This window comes from Garra rufa, chromosome 8, assembly GCF_049309525.1.
Source record: "Garra rufa chromosome 8, GarRuf1.0, whole genome shotgun sequence".
Lineage (NCBI taxonomy): Eukaryota > Metazoa > Chordata > Actinopteri > Cypriniformes > Cyprinidae > Garra > Garra rufa.
In genome coordinates, this window is record NC_133368.1 from 49,217,715 (window position 1) to 49,238,603 (window position 20,889).

The 20,889-nt window shown below is 32.0% G+C and overlaps 1 protein-coding gene across 1 annotated transcript in view; it reads left to right on the top strand.

Moving 5' to 3' along the window:
* The window catches only part of frmpd4 (FERM and PDZ domain containing 4), a 79,163-nt gene extending 58,570 nt beyond the window's left edge, over nt 1-20,593 (top strand). Inside the window, exons 5-14 of the mRNA XM_073845157.1 lie at nt 1,750-1,854; nt 2,351-2,458; nt 5,295-5,426; nt 5,536-5,655; nt 8,326-8,462; nt 9,111-9,237; nt 12,680-12,769; nt 15,201-15,383; nt 17,588-17,714; nt 19,412-20,593. Of these exons, the coding sequence (XP_073701258.1) occupies nt 1,750-1,854; nt 2,351-2,458; nt 5,295-5,426; nt 5,536-5,655; nt 8,326-8,462; nt 9,111-9,237; nt 12,680-12,769; nt 15,201-15,383; nt 17,588-17,714; nt 19,412-20,412 (2,130 nt within the window). The 3' untranslated portion in view covers nt 20,413-20,593. The remainder of the gene's footprint in view (nt 1-1,749; nt 1,855-2,350; nt 2,459-5,294; nt 5,427-5,535; nt 5,656-8,325; nt 8,463-9,110; nt 9,238-12,679; nt 12,770-15,200; nt 15,384-17,587; nt 17,715-19,411) is intronic.
* Nucleotides 20,594-20,889: the final 296 nt, after the last annotated feature.

Consider the following 20,889-nt stretch of genomic DNA (forward strand, 5'->3'; position numbering starts at 1 on the left):
TATATAAAAATGGGGAAAAAGAATGGTAATTCATTTTAATTCATATATGGTAATTTTGTGGGATTTTTCGAATATGATTTTCTATTAGAGCTGCACAATTTGAGGAGAAAAAATGGAAAAAGAAAAAAATGATTTTTCACAAATTTTGTTAATTAAAAAGTCCACAGGTAAGTGTTATTTTAGTTTCTATATCGTAGTTTGTTTAATTTGTTAAATTGTTTTATTTTAATATTTTCTGTTATATTTATAGTTTTTATTTTTTATTTATTAGTTATAATAATTTTAGTACTTAAACTTATTTTGTTTCAGCTAGTTGCCAAGCCACCATTTTCATTGAGTTTTGTGTCCTTTTTTTTGTCCTTTTTATTTTATTTTAATTTATTTATTTATTTATTTTATTTTAATTCATTTTTATATATATGCATATATATACCTAAACTTATTTTGTTTCAGCTAGTTGCAAAGCCACCATTTTCACTGAGTTTTGTGTCATTTTTTTGTCATTTTTATTTTATTTTAATTCATTTATATATATACTTAAACTTATTTTGTTTCAGCTACTTGCCAAGCCACCATTTTCATTGAGTTTTGTGTCATTTTTTTGTCATTTTTATTTTATTTTAATTCATTTATATATATACTTAAACTTATTTTGTTTCAGCTAGTTGCAAAGCCACCATTTTCATTGAGAGTTGTCTTTTTTTTTTTTTTGTCATTTTTATTTTATTTTAATTTATTTTAATTTATTTTTATTTTATTTTAATTCATTTTTATATATATGCATATATATACCTAAACTTATTTTGTTTCAGCTAGTTGCAAAGCCACCATTTTCATTGAGTTTTGTGTCCTTTTTATTTTATTTTAATTTATTTTTTTTTTTTTTTTTTAATTCATTTTTATATATATGCATATATATACCTAAACTTATTTTGTTTCAGCGAGTTGCAAAGCCACCATTTTCATTGAGTTTTGTGTCCTTTTTTTGTCCTTTTTATTTTATTTTAATTTATTTTTTTTTATTTAAATTTTATTTTAATTCATTTTTATATATATGCATATATATACCTAAACTTATTTTGTTTCAGCTAGTTGCAAAGCCACCATTTTCACTGAGTTTTGTGTCTTTTTTTTTTGTCATTTTTATTTTATTTTTATTTTTAATTCAATTATATATATACTTAAACTTATTTTGTTTCAGCTACTTGCCAAGCCACCGTTTTCATTGAGTTTTGTTGTGTTTTTCTAATTTTTAATTTTAATTAATTTATATATTTGTATAATTTTTTTTTAATGTTTATTTACTTTTCATTGATTTTTTTTTTATTAGTTTAAATTGTTAATACTTAAACTTATTATTTTTCAGCTAGCTGCCAAGGCACATTTTTTGTTTTGTTTTGTTGTGTGTTTTTGTCATTTATATTAGTTATTTTTAATATTAATATAGTTTTATTCACTTTTTCCATTTATTAGGTTTAATAATTTTAGCACTTATTTCATCTAGTTGCAAAGGCATTATTTCTCATTTTTGTCTAGTTTAACTTTTTAAATGTAATATTTCAGTTAACATTTATTTCATATATTTTTTTTCCATGGTTTTAGTTTTCGATGACGCTAATAACCCTGCTGCGGATTCCATCTGGATCTGCTTATTAGTTTCTGGCTCAGCTCTCAGTGAATATCAATGTGATCAAGTCATTATCTTCTGCCTAATTTTTCCTCTTTTGTTCCTCCGTTATTCCCATCCAGTCGCCCAAATCTGCCTTCATCAGTGCAGCTAAAAAGGCCAAGTTGAAATCCAATCCGGTCAAAGTGCGCTTTGCTGAAGAAGTCATTATTAACGGACAAGTACCTGTAAGTGAAAAATGACACGTTTTGCTTAAAAAGCATGTCATATCACCAGCTTTCATTGCTTTTGTGATTCGCAAAGCAATTTTGCTTTCATAATCTGACAAAAACCGGATATTTCAGAGAGAAACACTTTAGGCTTTTGATTATAATCATCTGAGATTTGATTGGATTGTGAAAAGCGGACGTTATGCATCAGAATGAAGTCATGTGATTTAGAATAAGAGGATTGATGTCGTCATTTTATCTCTGGAGCAAATTATTCCATTGTGATGAAAGATTATGAAGAAGCACATTACATAAATAGGATGTTCTTTCATACTGTATGCTTTAATTAGAGGCACAACAAGAGGTTAATGATCCAGCGATGCATCCGCATGTGTTTTGTGCTGATATCATCACAGGGATGTGAATCACTGACAGATCAGCGAGCGGATAAAAGCCACTTTAGCGGTGTATTATTCAGGAGATGTTTGAAACATGAAAGTGTTTTCGTCCGCAGGAGTCTGTGAAGGATAATTCTCTGCTGTTCATGCCAAATGTCTTGAAGGTGTATCTGGAGAACGGACAAACAAAGTCCTTTAAGTTTGACTGCAACACCTCTATTAAGGTATTTCAACATTGCAAACATATTTACAAATCGTTGATATAAATTATTATTTAAACTCTCTTCTGCTCATCAAGGATGCATTTATTTGATTAAAATTTTAATAATGCAAAACATTTTAACAATATAAAATAATGGTTTTTATTTTCATATACTGTAAAATACAGTACAGACCAAAAGTTTGGACACACCTTCTCATTCAGGTCTGTACTGTAGATATGAATTCAACTGAAAAAATATATTTCAGGTGGTCAAATAGCAAATAGCAAATAGTGGAGCTCTGCAGCCACCTACTGGTAAAACTCGATTTTCCAAAAGACGGGCAAAAATCTTACACTAAACCATGGGAAATTATCCATGTTATCCCCATGAATTAAAGTTAGAAATGTGGGTCTTTTATAAAGTGAATTTTACATAAAAAAAAGCAGTTTTTGTATAAAAACCCATTTAAAAAAATATGTATTTATTAATTTATATATATTTAAAAAATAGCACTAACCCACTGAAAACTGCACAAATGTAGAGTAAAAACTTTAATAAACAGAAAAATATAAATAATTTATATCTGTGATGCAAAGTAGAATTTTCATCAGCTGTTACTCCAGTCTCCCATGATCCTTCAGAAATAATTCTAATATTCTGATTTGTTATATTAGAATCATCAATGTTGGAAATAGTTGTGCTGACAAATATTTTAAGGATGCTTTGGCGAATGACAAGTTAAAAAGAACAGCATTTTTTTTAAATATAAATCTTTTCTAACAATGTAAATCCATGCTATCACTTTTTATTACTTTAACACATCCTTGGTGAACAAAAATGTTCTTTCAAAAAAAAAGAAAGAATAAAAGATAGATCTATTTATTTATGTTAAAACATGCTAGAAACATGTTAGCAACTTGTTAATCTTGTTAAAAACTTGCTAATCATGTTAGAAACATGTTAAAACATGCTAGCAACATGTTTATGACCTGCTAATCATGCAAAACATGCTAGCAACATATCAACTTGATATCATGTTAGAAACATGTTAGCAACATGCTAATCATGCCAAATACATGCTAGCAACTTGTTAATCATGTTAAAAACCGGTTCACTCGATCACTAGCTTAGCCTAGCAACTAGAATCATGCTAGTAACTTGCTAATCATGTTAGAAACATGCTAGTAACTTGCTAATCATGTTAAAAACATGCTAATTATGCTAAAACATGCTAGCAACATGTTTGCGACCTGTTAATCATGCAAAAACATGCTAGCAACATATCAATTTGATATCATGCTAGCATGTTAGCAACATGCTAATCAGCTTGTTAATGTTAAAAACAGGTTTGCTCTATCACTAGCTTAGCAACTAAAATCCTGCTAGTAGCTTTTTAATCATGCTAGAAACATGCTAGTAACTTGCTAATCATGCTAACATGTTGCTAATCATGTTAAAACATTTTAGCAACATGTCAGCGAGCTGTTAATCGTGTTAAAACATGCTAGCAACATGATGGCAACTTGATATGAAAACTGGTTCGCTCTATCTATAGCTAGCTTAGCAACTAAATCATGCCAGTAACTTGCTAATCATGTCAGAAACATGCCAGTAACTTGCTAATCATGTCCGAAACATGCCAGTAACTTGGTAATCATGCTAGCATGTTGCTAAACATGTTAAAACATGTTATCAACTTTCTAATCATGCTAAAAACAGGTTATGTTAAAAACATGCTAGCAACATGTTCACGACCTGCTAATCATGCAAAAACATGCTAGCAACATATCAACTTGATATCATGCTAGAAACATGTTAGCAACATGCTAATCATGTCAAATACATGCTAGCAACTTGTTAATCATGTTAAAAACCGGTTCACTCTATCAGTAGCTTAGCCTAGCAACTAGAATCATGCTAGTAACTTGCTAATCATGTTAGAAACATGCTAGCAACATGCTAATCATGCCAAAGACATGCTAGCAACTTGTTGATCATGTTTTTAACATGATTATCTATCGGTAGCTTATCCTAGTAACTAGAATCATGCTAGTAACATTCTAGCAACATGCTACCATCTTGCTAATATTGTTAAAAACATGCTAGCAGCATTTTAGCAACTTGCTAATCATGCTGAAAACATGCAAATCGTGCAAAAAAAGGGCTAGCAACATGTTGGTGACCTGTTAAACATGTTAAACACATGTTAGTAACTTGATAATCATGTTAGAAACATGTTAATAACATGCTAATTATACCAAAGACATGTTAGCAACTTGTTAATTATGTTAAAAACATGTTAAGTGTGCTAAAAACATGCTAGCATGCTAGCAACATGTTACTAATGCTAAAAGCATGCTAGCAACTTGCTTTTCATGTTAGAAACATGCTAACATCATGTTAAAAACTTGTTAATAAAGCTAACAGCATGTTAGCACCTTGCTAATGATTTTAAAACATGCTAGCAACATGTTAATCATTCTATCTATCTGATAGACTGTATTGCCTTCAAAACATTCAAGACTTAAGCTTTAAAGCTACTTTCTACTCCAAACTATTTCAGACTGAAAACCATCAAACTTAAAGTTTGTCTTGACAAACTTTTTCTAGTTTATTTTGCAGTGCAATTGTTTTACAATATATGGCTATTACTGTCATTGTAGTTGTTTTTATTATTAATAAAATTGATATTTTTATATTCTAATTAGTTTGGCTTCATAAACACTGGTGTGAATGTAATTTAGACTCATAAATGACTGATAGTCGTAGTTATTGAAACATTTGTAATGAGGTTAGCACAGTGTCACGTGTTGCTGGTGTTGAAGGAGAATAACAGAGCTGTTGTTCTGTTTGAAAGGATGTTATTCTGACGCTGCAAGAGAAGCTGTCTATTAAAAGCATTGAGCACTTCTCTCTGATGCTGGAGCACAAGATGGAAGGATCCGCAACAAAGCTAATGCTTCTGCACGAGCAGGAGATGCTAATGCAGGTCTGTTGTGTGGCTGAATGATGTTCCTGAGATGCTACTGAAAAAGAAATGATGCTGAATAAAATATGATGAGCACAGAGAAATATGAAAATGATTTCTTGTTTTTTAGGTGACACAAAGGCCGGGCTCGCATAAGATGAAATGCTTTTTCCGCATCAGTTTCCTTCCAAAAGATCCGGTGGATCTTCTGAGGAGAGACGCTGTTGCGTTCGATTACCTCTATGTCCAGGTAACACCTCTGTGATGTTCAGCTCACTATAGATATATATCTCAGAAACCAATAATGAGTTTATATAATATCACTTTGTTTGTTTATCAGGTTTACATTTCACATTCATTCTTGAGTTTCTTTATACAATGTTTATTGTTAGTGTTAAGCAATGTTACTCATGTTAAAAACATGTTAGCTACTTGATAATCATGCTTGAAACATTTTAGTGTCTTGTTAATCCTGTTAAAACATGCTAGCAACATGTTATCAACTAGCGACCTTTTAATCATGTTAAAAACATGCTAGTAACATGTTAGCAACTTGCTAATAATGATAAAATGTGCTAATCATGCTAAAAACATGCTAGCAACATGTTAGCAACTTGCTAATAATGGTAAAATGTGCTTATGTTAAAAACATGCTAGTAACATGTTAGCAATTTGCTAATAATTATAAAATGTGCTAATCATGCTAAAAACATGCTAGCAACATTTTAATCGTGTTAAAAACATGCTAGTAACATGTTAGCAACTTGCTAATAATGATACAATGTGCTAATCATGCTAAAAACATGCTAGCAACATTTAAATCATGTTAAAACATGCTAGCAACACGTTAACAACTTGTTAATCATGGTAAAACGTGCTAATCATGCTAAAAACATGCTAGCAACATGTTAGCAACTTGCCAATCATGTCAAAAACATGCTAGAAACATGTTAGCAACATGTTATTGACCTGCTAACCATGTCAGAAACATGCTAGAAACATGTTAGCAACATTCTAATCATGTCAAAAACATAATAATCAAGCTAAAAGCATGTTAGCAACGTGATAATGTTAAAAACGTGCTAAAAACATGTTAGCAACCTGTTAATCATGTTAAAAACATGTTAGCAACATGTTAACGTCTTGTTAATCCTGTTAAAACATGTTATCAACATTCTAATCATGTCAAAAACATTATAATCAAGCTAAAAAACATGTTAGCAACGTGATAATGTTAAAAACGTGCTAAAAACATGTTAGCGACCTGTTAATCATGTTAAAAACATGCTAGAAACATGTTAGCAAAATGCTAATCATGTCAAAAACATGCTAGCAACTTGTTAATCATGTTAAAAACATGTTATCTGTCTGACAATTGTATTGCCTTCAAAACATTCAAGACTTAAGCTTTAAAACATGTTAGCAACTTGCTAATCATGCTAAAACATGTTAGCAACATGTTAGCAACCTGCTAATCATGTTAAAACATGTTAAACATGCTAGCATCATGTTAGTAACTTGTTAATCATGCTAGAAACGTGTTAGAAACGTGTTAATCATGTTAGCAACATGCTACCATCTTGTTAATCATGGTAAAAACATGTTAGCAACTTGCTAATCATGTTAAAAACATGCTAGCAACATTTTAACAATCTGTTAATCATGTTAGAAACATGTAAGAAACATGTTAGAAACATGTTAATCATGCCACTTAATAATGTTAAAACATGATAGCAATATGTTAGCAACTTATTAATCGTGTTTAAACATGCTAGCACCATGTTAGCGACCTGCTAATCATGCTAAAAACGTGTTAATCGTGTTAAAAACATGTTAGCAACATGCTAAAAACAGGCTAACAACATGTTAGCAACTTGATAATCATGCTAGAAACATGTTAGCAACTTGCTAATAACTTACTAGTCATGTTAGCAACATGCTATTTGTTAAAAGCATGCCAGCAACATGTTAGCAACCTGCTAATCATGCTAAAAACGTGCTAGCAGAATGCTAGCAACTTGCTAATCATGCTAGAAACAATTCACTAACTTTTTTCCGACTTAAGTTTTTTTAATTAAGAACATGGTTTGGAGCTCTTATTTTAAACTCGCAAAGTGCATTAGATGGAATAATTTAACTTTAAAATGTATTAAAATACATTTAAATTCTTTGCATTTCTTCATTTGTCTTCTTTTTATTAAATATTGCAATAAACATTGTATCATGGACTTCATATCATAATATTATTGTATCCTGAGAATTTGTGTTCAGCCTCAGGCCATCCAAAATGTAGATGCGTTTGTTTCTTCATCAACTAGAAATGTCATTCCATGACTTGCTCACCAATGGATCCTCTGGAGTGAATGGGTGCCGTCAGAATGAGAGTAATCCACACCACTCCAGTCCATCAGTTAACATCTTGAGAAGACAAAAGCTGCGTATTTTAGAAACAAATCCATCATAATAAAGCTTCCTCCAGTGAAAAAGTGGTCTGGTCTGAATCAGGAGAGAAATCTGCAGATTAAATACTGTTTACAAGCCAAAACAGCTCTAAACAAATATGTGGCTGGATTTTGATGATTCATTATTATGAATTAAGGACTTGTATTTTAGTTAAAAAAAACATCTTGATGCATTTGTTTCTTGTTTTTATCAGCTGTTTGGACTTTAATTCTGACGGCACCCATTCACATCCAATGGTGAGCAAGTGATGCAATACTGCATTTCTCCAAATCTGATGAGGAAACAAACTCATCTACATCTTGGATGCCCTAAGAATGAGTCATTTTTCAGCAAATTTTCATTTTTGAATGAACTATTCCTTTTCAGAATGTCAAACAAAGCAAATATCTGAGAGAAAGGTTATGTCTACTAAAGCACACTCTGTATTAATTGTGTTCTTCTGCTCGTCTGGATGCAGAGCTGTAAGGACGTGGTGCAGGAGCGCTTTGGCTCTGAGCTCAAATACGACACGGCACTTCGCCTGGCTGCTCTTCAGATGTACATCCTGACTCTCAGCACCAAACAGACACAGAAAGTCTCGCTTAAATACATCGAGTGAGTGTTTAATGTCTATGCACACAATCATTAAACGAACAGACAAAATAAAAATGTTTTTTCTTGCACACATGTTGTTCCAAACCCGAATGCAGTTACATTTTTTTTTAAGAGAATTTAACTTATAAACATCTAAAAATTCATTTTTTTTTTTCTAGTTTTATTTTTATTGTTAATGCTTGCTATGTGTCATTTTTAACTAAAGAAGCTGACAAATTAAAGATAAAACCAGTCTTAAGTAGCACGTGTATATGTGCTGCAATAAAATAAAAATGGTTTTACTGTACACTGGAAAAAAGTTCACTCTTAAACTGCTAGTCAATTTCACAAAAAATAAAAAAGAGAAGTAACACTGAATTAGATGTGAAAATCTTAAGTGCATAAATACTGATAGTATTTATTTAATGTTTTTGAAGTTGCAAAACAAAGATTAATGGAATGCATTTTTTATGTATGAACAGCAGTAGCTCAAATATTCTTCCTAACCTTTTCCATTTGTGTTTCACCAAAGAAAGAAAATGATACGGGTTTGATCATCATGAGGGCGAGTTAAAAGTTTTGAGTGCTGGTTCCTTCAAATGAGAAGAAGAGATGAAAGGCGTTTGACTGTTGCGAAGAAGGTTTGAATTTCCCGTTGTGTCTTTACAGAAAGGAGTGGGGTCTGGCGCAGTTTCTACCTCCAGCGGTTCTGTCCAGCATGAAAGAGAAGAACATCAAGAAAGCTCTCACACACATCCTGAAAACCAACCAGAACCTGGTGCCTCCTGGCAAAAAGGTGAAGAAAATTTCACAGCTTGATGTACATATGAAAAGTGGAATTAAAATCGATCTTTTCAGCTGCCTTTGAAAGTGTAGATGTAGAAGTGTAGAATGCATAATATAATACAGATTAGGATTTTCACAATAGCAGTACCAGAGAAAATTCACAAGCTAAAACTGACTTGTGTGTGTGTATATATACATATGTTTAAATAAAGCGTTATATTAAACAGCTACAGTATTAGTCGTTTCTGCCACTAAATTAAAAAACATAAAATCACAATTTTATCATACATTCTGACTTTACTCGCGATCATTTTTTTTCTTAATTGTGAGATATAAACTTACAATTGCAGGATATAAAGTTGGAATTTGCGGGATATAAAGTCGGAATTGCAGGATCTAAAGTTGGAATTGTGGGATACAAAATTGGAATTGGGGGATATAAAGTCGGAATTGCGGGATATGAAGTCACAATTGCGGGACATTAAGTCGGAATTGCGGGACATTAAGTCACAATTGCGGGATATAAAGTCACAATTGCGGGATATAAAGTTGGAATTGCGGGATATAAAGTCAGAATTGTGGGATATAAAGTCACAACTGTGGTATATATACTCACAATTGCGGGATATAAAGTCGGAATTGTGGGATACAAAATTGGAATAGCAGAATATTAAGTCAGAACTGCGGGATATAAAGTCAGAATTGCGGGATATAAAGTCACAACTGTTGGATATAAAGTCACAATTGCGGGATATAAAGTCACAATTGCGGGATATAAAGTCAGAATTGTGGAATACAAAATTGGAATTGCGGGATATAAAGTCAGAACTGAGGGATATAAACTCACAATTGCGGGATATAAAGTCGGAATTGTGGGATACAAAATTGGAATTGCGGGATATAAAGTCAGAACTGCGGGATATAAAGTCAGAATTAAAGGATATAAAGTCACAACTGTGGGATATAAAGTCACAATTGCGGGATATTAAGTCGGAATTGCGGGATATAAAGTTGGAATTGCGGGATATAAAGTCACAATTGCGGAATATAAAGTCAGAATTAAGGGATATAAAGTCACAACTGTGGGATATAAAGTCACAATTGCGGGATATATAGTCGGAATTGCGGGATATAAAGTTGGAATTGCGGGATATAAAGTCACAATTGCGGGATATAAAGTCGGAATTGTGGGATACAAAATTGGAATTGCAGGATATAAAGTCACAATTGCGGGATATAAAGTTGGAATTGCGGGATATAAAGTCGGAATTGCAGGATATAAAGTCACAATTTGCGGGATATAAAATTACAATTGCGGGAAATAAAGTCACAATTGCGGGATATAAAAAGTCGGAATTGTGGGATATAAAGTCGGAATTGTAGCATATAAAGTCGGAATTGTGGAATACAAAATTGGAATTGCGAGAAATTAAATCAGAATTGCGGGATATAAAGTCACAATTGCGGGATATAAAGTCACAATTGCTGTATATAAAGTCGGAATTGCGGGATGTAAAGTATGAATTGTGGAATACAAAATTGGAATTGCGGGATATAAAGTCACAATTGCGGGATATAAAGTTGGAATTGTGGGATACAAAATTGGAATTGCGGGATATAAAGTCGGATTTGTGGGATATGAAGTTGGAATTGCAGGATATAAAGTCGGAATTGCGGGATATAAAGTTGGAATTGTGGAATACAAAATTGGATTTGCGGGATATAAAGTCACAATTGCGGGATATAAAATTGGAATTGCGGGATATAAAGTTGGAATTGTGGAATACAAAATTGGAATTGCGGTATATAAAGTTGGAATTGCGGGATATAAAGTCACAATTGCGGGATATAAAATTGGAATTGCGGGATATAAAGTTGGAATTGTGGAATACAAAATTGGAATTGCGGTATACAAAATTGGAATTGCGGGATATAAAGTCACAATTGCGGGATATAAAGTCGGGAATTGTGGGATACAAAATTGGAATTGCGGGATAAAGTCACAATTGCAGGATTTAAAGTCAGAACTGCGGGAAATAAAGTCACAATTGAGGGATATAAAAAGTCGGAATTGCGGGATATAAAGTCACAATTGCGGGATATAAAGTCAGAACTGCGGGATATAAACTCACAATTGCGTGATATAAAGTCGGAATTGTGGGATACAAAATTGGAATTGCGGGATATAAAGTGAGAACTGCGGGATATAAAGTCAGAATTGCGGGATATAAAGTCACAATTGTGGGATATAAAGTCACAATTGCGGGATATAAAGTCGGGACTGTGGGATATAAAGTCGGAATTGTAGCATATAAAGTCGGAATTGCGGGATATAAAGTCGGAAATGCGAGATCTCATAATTGTGAGATATAAAGTCAGAATTGCGGGATATAAAGTCACAATTGTGGGATATAAAGTCGGGACTGTGGGATATAAAGTCGGAATTGTAGCATATAAAGTCGGAATTGCGGGATATATAAAGTCAGAACTGCGTGATATAAACTCACAATTGCGTGATATAAAGTCGGAATTGTGGGATACAAAATTGGAATTGCGGGATATAAAGTGAGAACTGCGGGATATAAAGTCAGAATTGCGGGATATAAAGTCACAATTGTGGGATATAAAGTCACAATTGCGGGATATAAAGTCGGGACTGTGGGATATAAAGTCGGAATTGTAGCATATAAAGTCGGAATTGCGGGATATAAAGTCGGAAATGCGAGATCTCATAATTGTGAGATATAAAGTCAGAATTGCGGCATATAAAGTTGGAACTGCAAAATATTAAGTCAGAAATACAAAGTCAGAATTGCAGGATATAAAGTCGGAACTGCAAAATATTAAGTCGGAACTACGGGATGCAAAGTCAGAATTACTGGATATAAAGTCACAATTACGGGATATAAAGTCAGAATTGCAAGATATCATCTCACAATATAAAGTGCAGTATTTCCATGCAATTATAACTATAAAATAGTAATTATAAAATTATTTATAAAATAAAATTAGAAATTAGTATAAATTCAACATGTGAAGAATATGATTTTTGTTGTTGTTTAGTTTAACATTATAAACAAATAAATAATCATTCACTTTGTTTTTTTTTCATGATAGGTATATTTTTTTGGTCATTTTTTATCTGTTATTTCGGTTTTGTTATTCTGGACTTTTAGTTTTATTTTTGTTAAAAATATGAAATTATAAACAAATCAATGCTTCACACTATTTTCATGTTCTAGCATGTAAGGAATGTTTTAGTTCTGCTGTTATTTCAGTTTTGTAAACACAAATTGATTTTTATCATGGCCTGTCTTTGCAAATAAACCTAGTTCAACTTGTATGTTTTTCCCAGAGGTACGTATTGAAAAAGAAGAAGTAAGAGTGCTCTGTTTATGTGATGTCTACTTTCCGTTCCTTAATTCTGCTGGGATTTGTGCTCTGTGTTGTAGCTCACAGCTTTGCAGGCGAAGGTCCACTACCTGAAATATCTGAGTGATCTCAGGCTGTACGGAGGACAAGTGTTCAAGTCCACGCTGGTCGTAAGTGCAGAGATACGCATTCACAGAGCTGTCATTAGGAGCTGTCACCAGGTCAGCAACTGAGGCCTTTCAATCCAGATCAACTGCTTTAAAGGTTTAGGTGTATTTCAGAAAGGTTTAAACATCTTTAAGCAGATTCACTTCAATAAACTTTAAATTTCCTAACATGTTAAGTATATGATTTTATTATTATTTCTATTTCTATTTTTTTTTTTTTTTTTTGTAAAGCAAAATTGATTTCTGATTATTTTCTTGTTAAAAATAATAAAATTATAAATCAATAGTAATTCAAATATTTTTATTTTCTAGCATGTTGAAATAAAGAGAAACTGATTTCGAATTATTTCTTGTTAAAAACAATAATTATTTACTCTAGTTTAATTTTCTTACATTTTTTTTACATTTTCTTTTCTTTTTGTTTTTTTGTTTTGTAAAGAGAACTTTTATATCTAATGATTTTATTTTCTTGTTAAAACTAACAAGATTCACACTGTTTTTATTTTCTAGCATGTAAAATATATTAAGTCTTGCTTTTATTTCTGTTTTGTAAAGATAAACTGATTTCTAATTATTTGTTAAAATAATTATACAATTATGAACAAATTAATAATGCATCACTCTTTTTTTGATTTTCTTGCATGTGAAGTATATGATTGTAATTTTATTTAGATTTTTTTTAAGTTTTAGTTTTTTTTTGTTTTGTAAAGATAACTTTATATCTAATTATTTTATTTTTGTGTTAAAACTGATTATAACATTACAAATCAATAGTGATTCACACTGTTTTTATTTTCTAGCATGTAAAATATATTAAGTCTTGGTGTTATTTCTGTTTTGTAAAGAATGAGATTTATATTTTATTATTTGTTAAAAATAATTATAAATGACAAACAAATCAATGTTTTTTTTTCTCTAAGGAGAAATTGATTTCTAATTATTTTCCTGTTTAAAATAATTATAAAATTATGAAAAAAATCAATCAATGAGGTTTCACTATTTTGATTATCTTACATCTGGAGAATATGGTTGTGGTTTCCATTTTATTTTAGTTTTGCTGTTTTTTTCTGTTTTGTAAAGAGAACTATATATGTAATTATTAAATTATTCAACTAATTATAAAATTATAAATCAATCATTCACAATCATATTTCACATGCTAGAAAATATAATATAGTAAGTCTTGCTTTTATCTCTGTGTTGTAAAGAATTTGATTTCTATATATTTTTTAAATATATTTACAAATCTTTAATTTTTTAGTATGTGAAGTATTATTTTTGCTGTTATTTTTATCAAGAGGATCTGATTTCTAATGATTTTCTTGGTGATTCTAATGATTCTCACTATGTATTTATGTTCTAGCATATATATATATATATATATATATATAGTCATTTACTTTATATTTCTAGCATGTAAACTATATTATTTTTAAAATATTTAAAACATTAAAACATTTATCTGTTATTTCTGTTTTATAAAGAAAACTATTTCAAATTATTTAATTTTTTGTTAAAAACATCAGCAAAACAAATCAGTGATTCGCAGTTTTCATACTAGCATGCGAAGTTGCGATTTCTTTTTATTTATTTAGTTTTGATGTTATTTCTGTTTAGTAAATATAATTTAACTTAAACTAATCAAAATTGATTTATTTATCTATTTATTTTGCTGTTATTTCCTTTTTGAAAAGAGAACTTGATTTCTGTTTTTATTTGCAAAAATGTTTGCTATTTGTCATGTTTAACTAAAAAGTTGACAGATCAAGGAAAAATATTTATTGTTGAAAATGATAGATGATAGATTTATTTATTTTTTGTTAAAAAAACAAAACAAAAAACTTCACATGCTAGTATGAAAACATGTGAATCAAGATTTTTTTATATGTATTTATTTTAGTTGTGCAGTTATTTCTGTTTAGCAAATATAATTTAACTTATAAACAAATCAAAATTTAAAATTTTTTCCTCCCACTGTATTTGTATTTTTTTCTAACAATATTTTCAGATTTCTGTAAAAAAATAAATATTTTATTATTCATTTGTTTTAGTTTTTAGTTTTGCTGTTATTTCCTTTTAGTAAAGAGAACTTTATTTTTTGTTTTTATTTTCTTTAAAAAAAAAATTAGCTATTTGTAACTGAAGAAGTTAATGATAGATTTTACCTTTACGGTAGCACTTTACAATAAGGTTCATTAGTTAACATGATCTAAGAATGAACAATACTTCTGCAGCATTTATTAATCTTAGTTACTGTTAATTTCAGCATTTACTAAAGTTGTTTGTTAACATTAGTTAATGCACTGTGAACAAAAACAAACAATGAACAATATTTTTATTAATTAACATTAACAACGATTAATAAATGTATTGTTCATTCTTAGAGTACATTTTAAGCAGCTGTTTTCACACAGTTGTATTTGTGATCTGACAGCAAGGAGAGAAACACACGGAGGTGACGCTGCTGGTGGGGCCACGTTACGGCATCAGTCACGTCATCAACACCAAAACCAACCTGGTGGCTCTGCTGGCCGACTTCAGCCACGTCAACCGAATCGAAATGTTCACCGAGGATGAAAGAAACGTGCGAGTGGAGCTCCACGTCCTGGATGTTAAGGTGCAATGGATAAAAACATCGTTTGTTTGCAGAAAACACTTGATTTAATGTTTTTCCATCTAATGCAATGACATTCATACATTTTTAGTCCACGTCCCTTTCATCCAGTTGTGATGATGAAGCCATGTCTAAATAATTCATATATAGAATTACATGCATCACTTTAGAAAACAGAAATGCAATATGCAATATGTTAAGTTTGATACATTGCATGTGTGAACTAAAAGCAATATTGCATGGCGGATTATTTTGACTATTAGTATTGTTAAATTGATCAATTAAAACTATTTATTGACTATTTACCACATGCATTACTACAGTTGCATACAATATTAAAGATGCATAACAGTTTATTAATTCATAGTTACATTTGCATGCTTCATTTTATAAAACAGTTAATAAATGCAATAGAAAATATAAGTTATTGATAAATTTAAATCTATTTGTTGACTATTTACCACGTGCATTACTACAGTTGTATACAGTATTAAAGACACAACAATTCATTAATGCATAGTTGCATTTGCATGCTTCGTTTTATGAAATGGTTAATAAATGCAATAGGAAATATAAAAGATCTATTTTACGTTTGCTACATTGCTTTGCAAACATGAACAAAAACTGCATTACATGACAGATTATTTTGATTATTAATAAATTATTGATAATATAATACCATTTATTGACAATTTACCACATGCATTTCACTGATTGTAATTATTAGTTCATAGTTACAGATATTTACATGCTCTATTTTGTAAAACAGTTAATAAATGCAATATAAAATATAAATAATTGATCAATTATTTATTGACTATTTACCACATACATTAGTACAGTTGCATACAGTATTAAAGATGCATAATTTATTAATTCATAGTAACATTTGCATGCTTCATTTTATAAAACCGTTATAAATGCAATATTAAATATAAATTATTGATAAATTACATCTATTTATTGAATATTTACCACATGCATTACTACATTTGCATACAGTATTAAAGATGCATAACAATTCATGCATGCTTCATTTTATAAAACAGTTAGTAAATGCAATTGAAAATATAAAAGATCTATATTACGTTTGCTACATTGCTTTGCAAACATGAACAAAAAACTTAATTACGTGACAGATATATAAACATAAATTATTGTTAGTGTAATACCATTTATTGATATTTACCACATGCATTTCACTGATTGTAATTGTTAATTCATAGTTTCAGATATTTACTTGCTCTATTTTATAAAACCGTTAATAAATGCAATAGAAAATATAAATTATTGATAAATTAAAACTATTTATTGACTATTTAACACATGCATTACACCAGTTGTATACAATATAAAAGACACTTAACAATTCAGCTTGCCTTTCATCCAGTGTTTATAAAGAAAGCATTAATAAATAATTTATATTTATGGATATTCAAATACATCTGTAAAAAAAAGTCATTAAAAGCAATAGAAAATATAACTTACTGATAAATTAAAACTATTTATTGACTCCTTACCACATGCATTTCACTGATTGTACACAATATAAAACGCATAACAATTCAACGTCCCTTTCATCCAATGCTTATTATGAAAACATGGATTAATAATTCAGTTTCTGACATTTGCATGTTTCATTTTATAAAACAATAATAATAAAGGCAGTAAATACAATAGAAAATATAAATGCAGTATAATACGTTTGCTACATTGCTTTGCAAACATGAACTAAAACTATATTACCTACCAGACTAGATTATCATTTAGATTATTTGTAAATGATTGATAAATGCAATTTACAGGCTCTTTACCACAGGCATTACTCTAGATGTAAACAACGCGTAGTTCAATTTCCCTTTTATCCAATGCTTAAAGAAAATATGCATTAATAATTCATAGTTGCTGACATATGCATGCTTCATTTTATAAAAAAGACAAGTCAGTACATGCAGTACTTTAAGTTTGCCACCTTGCTTTGCAAGCATGAACTAAAAACTGTTAATATTAATGAATGTAACTGTTTATTGAACTGTTTTGCAGATGCTACTGTTATTTTTAAGGGTAGTAAGTTGCTCATAGCCATTTGTTACTGTAATATAAACACCGCTAAGTGAGTCTTGGGAACACTGTACAAGCTCCCATCACTCACTGCTGTATTTACTGATTATTTATGCATTTCTTCTGCAATATATTTCTTTCTGCAGCCTATCACTCTTATAATGGAGTCCAGTGATGCTATGAACCTGGCGTGTTTGACTGCTGGTTATTACAGGCTGCTGGTCGACTCACGGAGGTCCATCTTCAACATGGCAAACAACAGTAACACTGCAGGTAAGAGCATGAGCATGCACTAAATCATATATAACAACAATTTGTCTGCTTGAAATAGATGCTTTTTTAAATAGATGATTATTTAAGGCAGTGTTTGTCAGCTCAGCTCAAAGTGGTATCAGCAAACTTTCAATGATGAATTTAGGGGTAACACTTTACAATAAGGTTCTATTAATGTTGATTAATGCATTAACTAGCATTAGAAATGTGTTAAATAGCAAAGAGAAACACATTTGTTGCAGTATTTATTTGTAACTAATTATTTTAGTAAGAATAGTGTTCATTGTTAGTGTTCATTGTTAGGTCATGTTAGTCTATTATTATTATTTTTTCTATTAGACTAACATTTCATAATACATTAAACCTTAAGTTTATTAAAGTTAACATCAATTAAGATTACACTGCAAAAATGCTTTTCTAGCTTAGATTTTTTTGTCTTGTTTCCAGGCAAAATGTTAAAAAAAAAAAATACTTAAATCAAGAAGGGTTTTCTAGACGAGTAAAAATTATTTTGTTGTTTTCTGAAAAACAAGTCAAAATTAGTTTTTGCTTGGAACAAGTAAAATAATCTGCCAATGGGGTAAACAAGACAATATTTTTTATTAGTCTTGAAAATCCTTCTTGATTTAAGAATTTTTAGATATTTTGGCTGGAAACAAGAAAAAAATCTAAGTAAGAAAATCATTTTTTTCAGGTTTGTATTGGTAACCTTAATACGCCGCCTTTAGTTTCTGAGAAACTAAAGGAAATGCAAAAAGTGTTGCAACCGCCCCCAGTCTCCCCTACTCTTAGAGCAAAAATTTAGGACTGACACTCGTTATTTTTAAGATTTTCTCCTACATTGGCAAGTTATGAGCTACTTTTACCCTTAAAGGAGTAGTTCACTTTCAGAACAAAAATTTACAGATAATGTACTCGCCTTTTCATCCAAGATGTTTATCTCTTTCTTTCTTCAGTCGTGAATAAATGACATTTTTTGAGGAAAACATTTTAGGATTTCTGTCCATATAATGAACTTCTATGATGCCCCCATAAAGTTGGAAGTTTGAACTTCCAAAATGCAGCTTCAAAGGGCTGAATGATCGCAGCCGAGGAAAGAAGGGTCTTATCTAGCAAACGATCGGTCTTGTCTAGCTCTGTGTGTACTTAGGGTATGTCGAAAAACTCACATCTCATTTTCTCCTCCTTTGCATATTCACTTTTTAAACACTGGGTCAATACTTCTGCAGCGAAGTAGGACAATTTTAAAGTTGGAGGAGAAAATGAGATGGAGGCTTTTTGACATACCCTAACTGCAAGACGAGCGTTTGAGGTTAAAAAGTATATCAATTGTTCATTTTTTAGAAAATAACCAATCGTTTTCGCTAGATAAGACCCTAATTTCTCGGCTGGGATCATTTAGAGCCCTTTGAAGCTGCATTTAAACTGCATTTTGGTAGTTCAAACTCGGGGGCACCATAGAAGCCCATTATATGGAGAGCAATCCTGAAATGTTTTCCTCAAAAAACAATTTCTTTACGAGTGAAGAAAAAAAAACCCATGAACATCTTGGATGACAAGGGGGTTAGTACATTATCTGTAAATTTTTGTTCCGAAAGTGAACTACTCCTTTAAGATGTTTTGTGAATCTAAGCATTGATTCTTTAATAAAAAAAAATATTGACATTGGTGTCTTCTTTTTCTTGTTTACGTCTAAGGACAAGACTCAAGGGTCAAGCACAACTACCAGGCAATCGACTGGAATTACAGTTCTTGCAGTGCATGCGACGAGCCCCACCCCGACTACGCCATCTGTGGGAGAAGAGAGTTTGACATGTCCCCCACCGTCTCCGAAATGCACCAGTTGCAGCATCGCATGTACGGGGACGAAAAAGCAGAGAGGGCGAGCAGAGCAAGCCACATGCATCCTCAGCCCTACTTCAGTGTCCCAAAAGGCAAACCTCAAGAGTCGCCCAGAAGCGCCAAGGTGTCCTTTATATTCGGCGATCCTCCGCTGGACTCTGTAAACCCTCAGAACTTGGGATACCAAAGACTGATGGAGGACATCCCAGAAGTGCTAGAGGAGCACCGGTACATGTACGCACAACAGAAGGACTACAAGCCGCTGGAGGCGTCAATGGAGGTCGACGGCTTCCAGTACGGTGCCCACATGGTCTACGGTGACGCCAAGATCTTTGGTACGACGGAAGGCATCGAGGAGCCTTTGCTGCGTGATATCTGCTACGCCGAGACTACGGACGACGCAGAGGATGACGACGACATTAGTTGCGAGGAGGACATGATGATGATGATGGGGGATATGAAGGACAAGGCCAGTTCTCTCTTGTCGCTCTCGGAATCTAGCGACGATATTATTGATCTTACTTCGCTTCCGCCTCCACCGGAAGGAGACGACGAGGAGGACAGCGACGACCTGTTGCAATCACTAAACTTGGCGATAGCCGCTCCGCCGCCAGGATTCAGAGATAGTTCAGATGAAGACGACCACCAAGAGCGAAAAGGAGTTAAAAACGACATCCCCGTGTCGCTGATTGATTCGGTTCCAACGCAAGTGGCCGGTGGGAGCGAGGAAGTGTTCAACGACGCCGTTGTCTCCACGCTACAAGCTCTGGAGGCCTTGGCGGCCTCTGAGGAACAGTCTCATCCACAATCGGACAATAGTTCAGGTTCTTACACTATAGTAACGTTTATTCATTGACGTTGTACAACCTTCCAGCCATTCCTTTATTTTGGTTTTGTTTCTCCGTATTCCATTGTCTTCAATGCAAACCCCATGTATTGTGTGTGCATTTGTTTTCTTAGCAATGTAAATGTGATCTCATTATGATTTGTGGTTCATTTTTGTTCATGTATTTCATTATTTATGTTGCATTTCATAGCCTTCGTTTTGTACAAATAAACTATTTTAAAGTATACGGGTATGGTGTGATGGCTAAAATGTTTGTCTCTTTGTGGCACACAGGTGTAGAAATATCTCGGTCCTTTAGCCCCGAGTCGTCTTCTGATTCTGGGAATGAGACAAATTCGTCCGAAATGACAGAGAGCTCAGAGCTAGCCGCAGCTCAGAAACTCTCTGAAAACTCTCTGAAAATGTTAGTAGCCACGGCTGAAGGCTATCAAACTCTAGCCGAAGAGGAAACCGAGTTTCGTTTGGTGCCGTGTGAGGTCCGGGCGT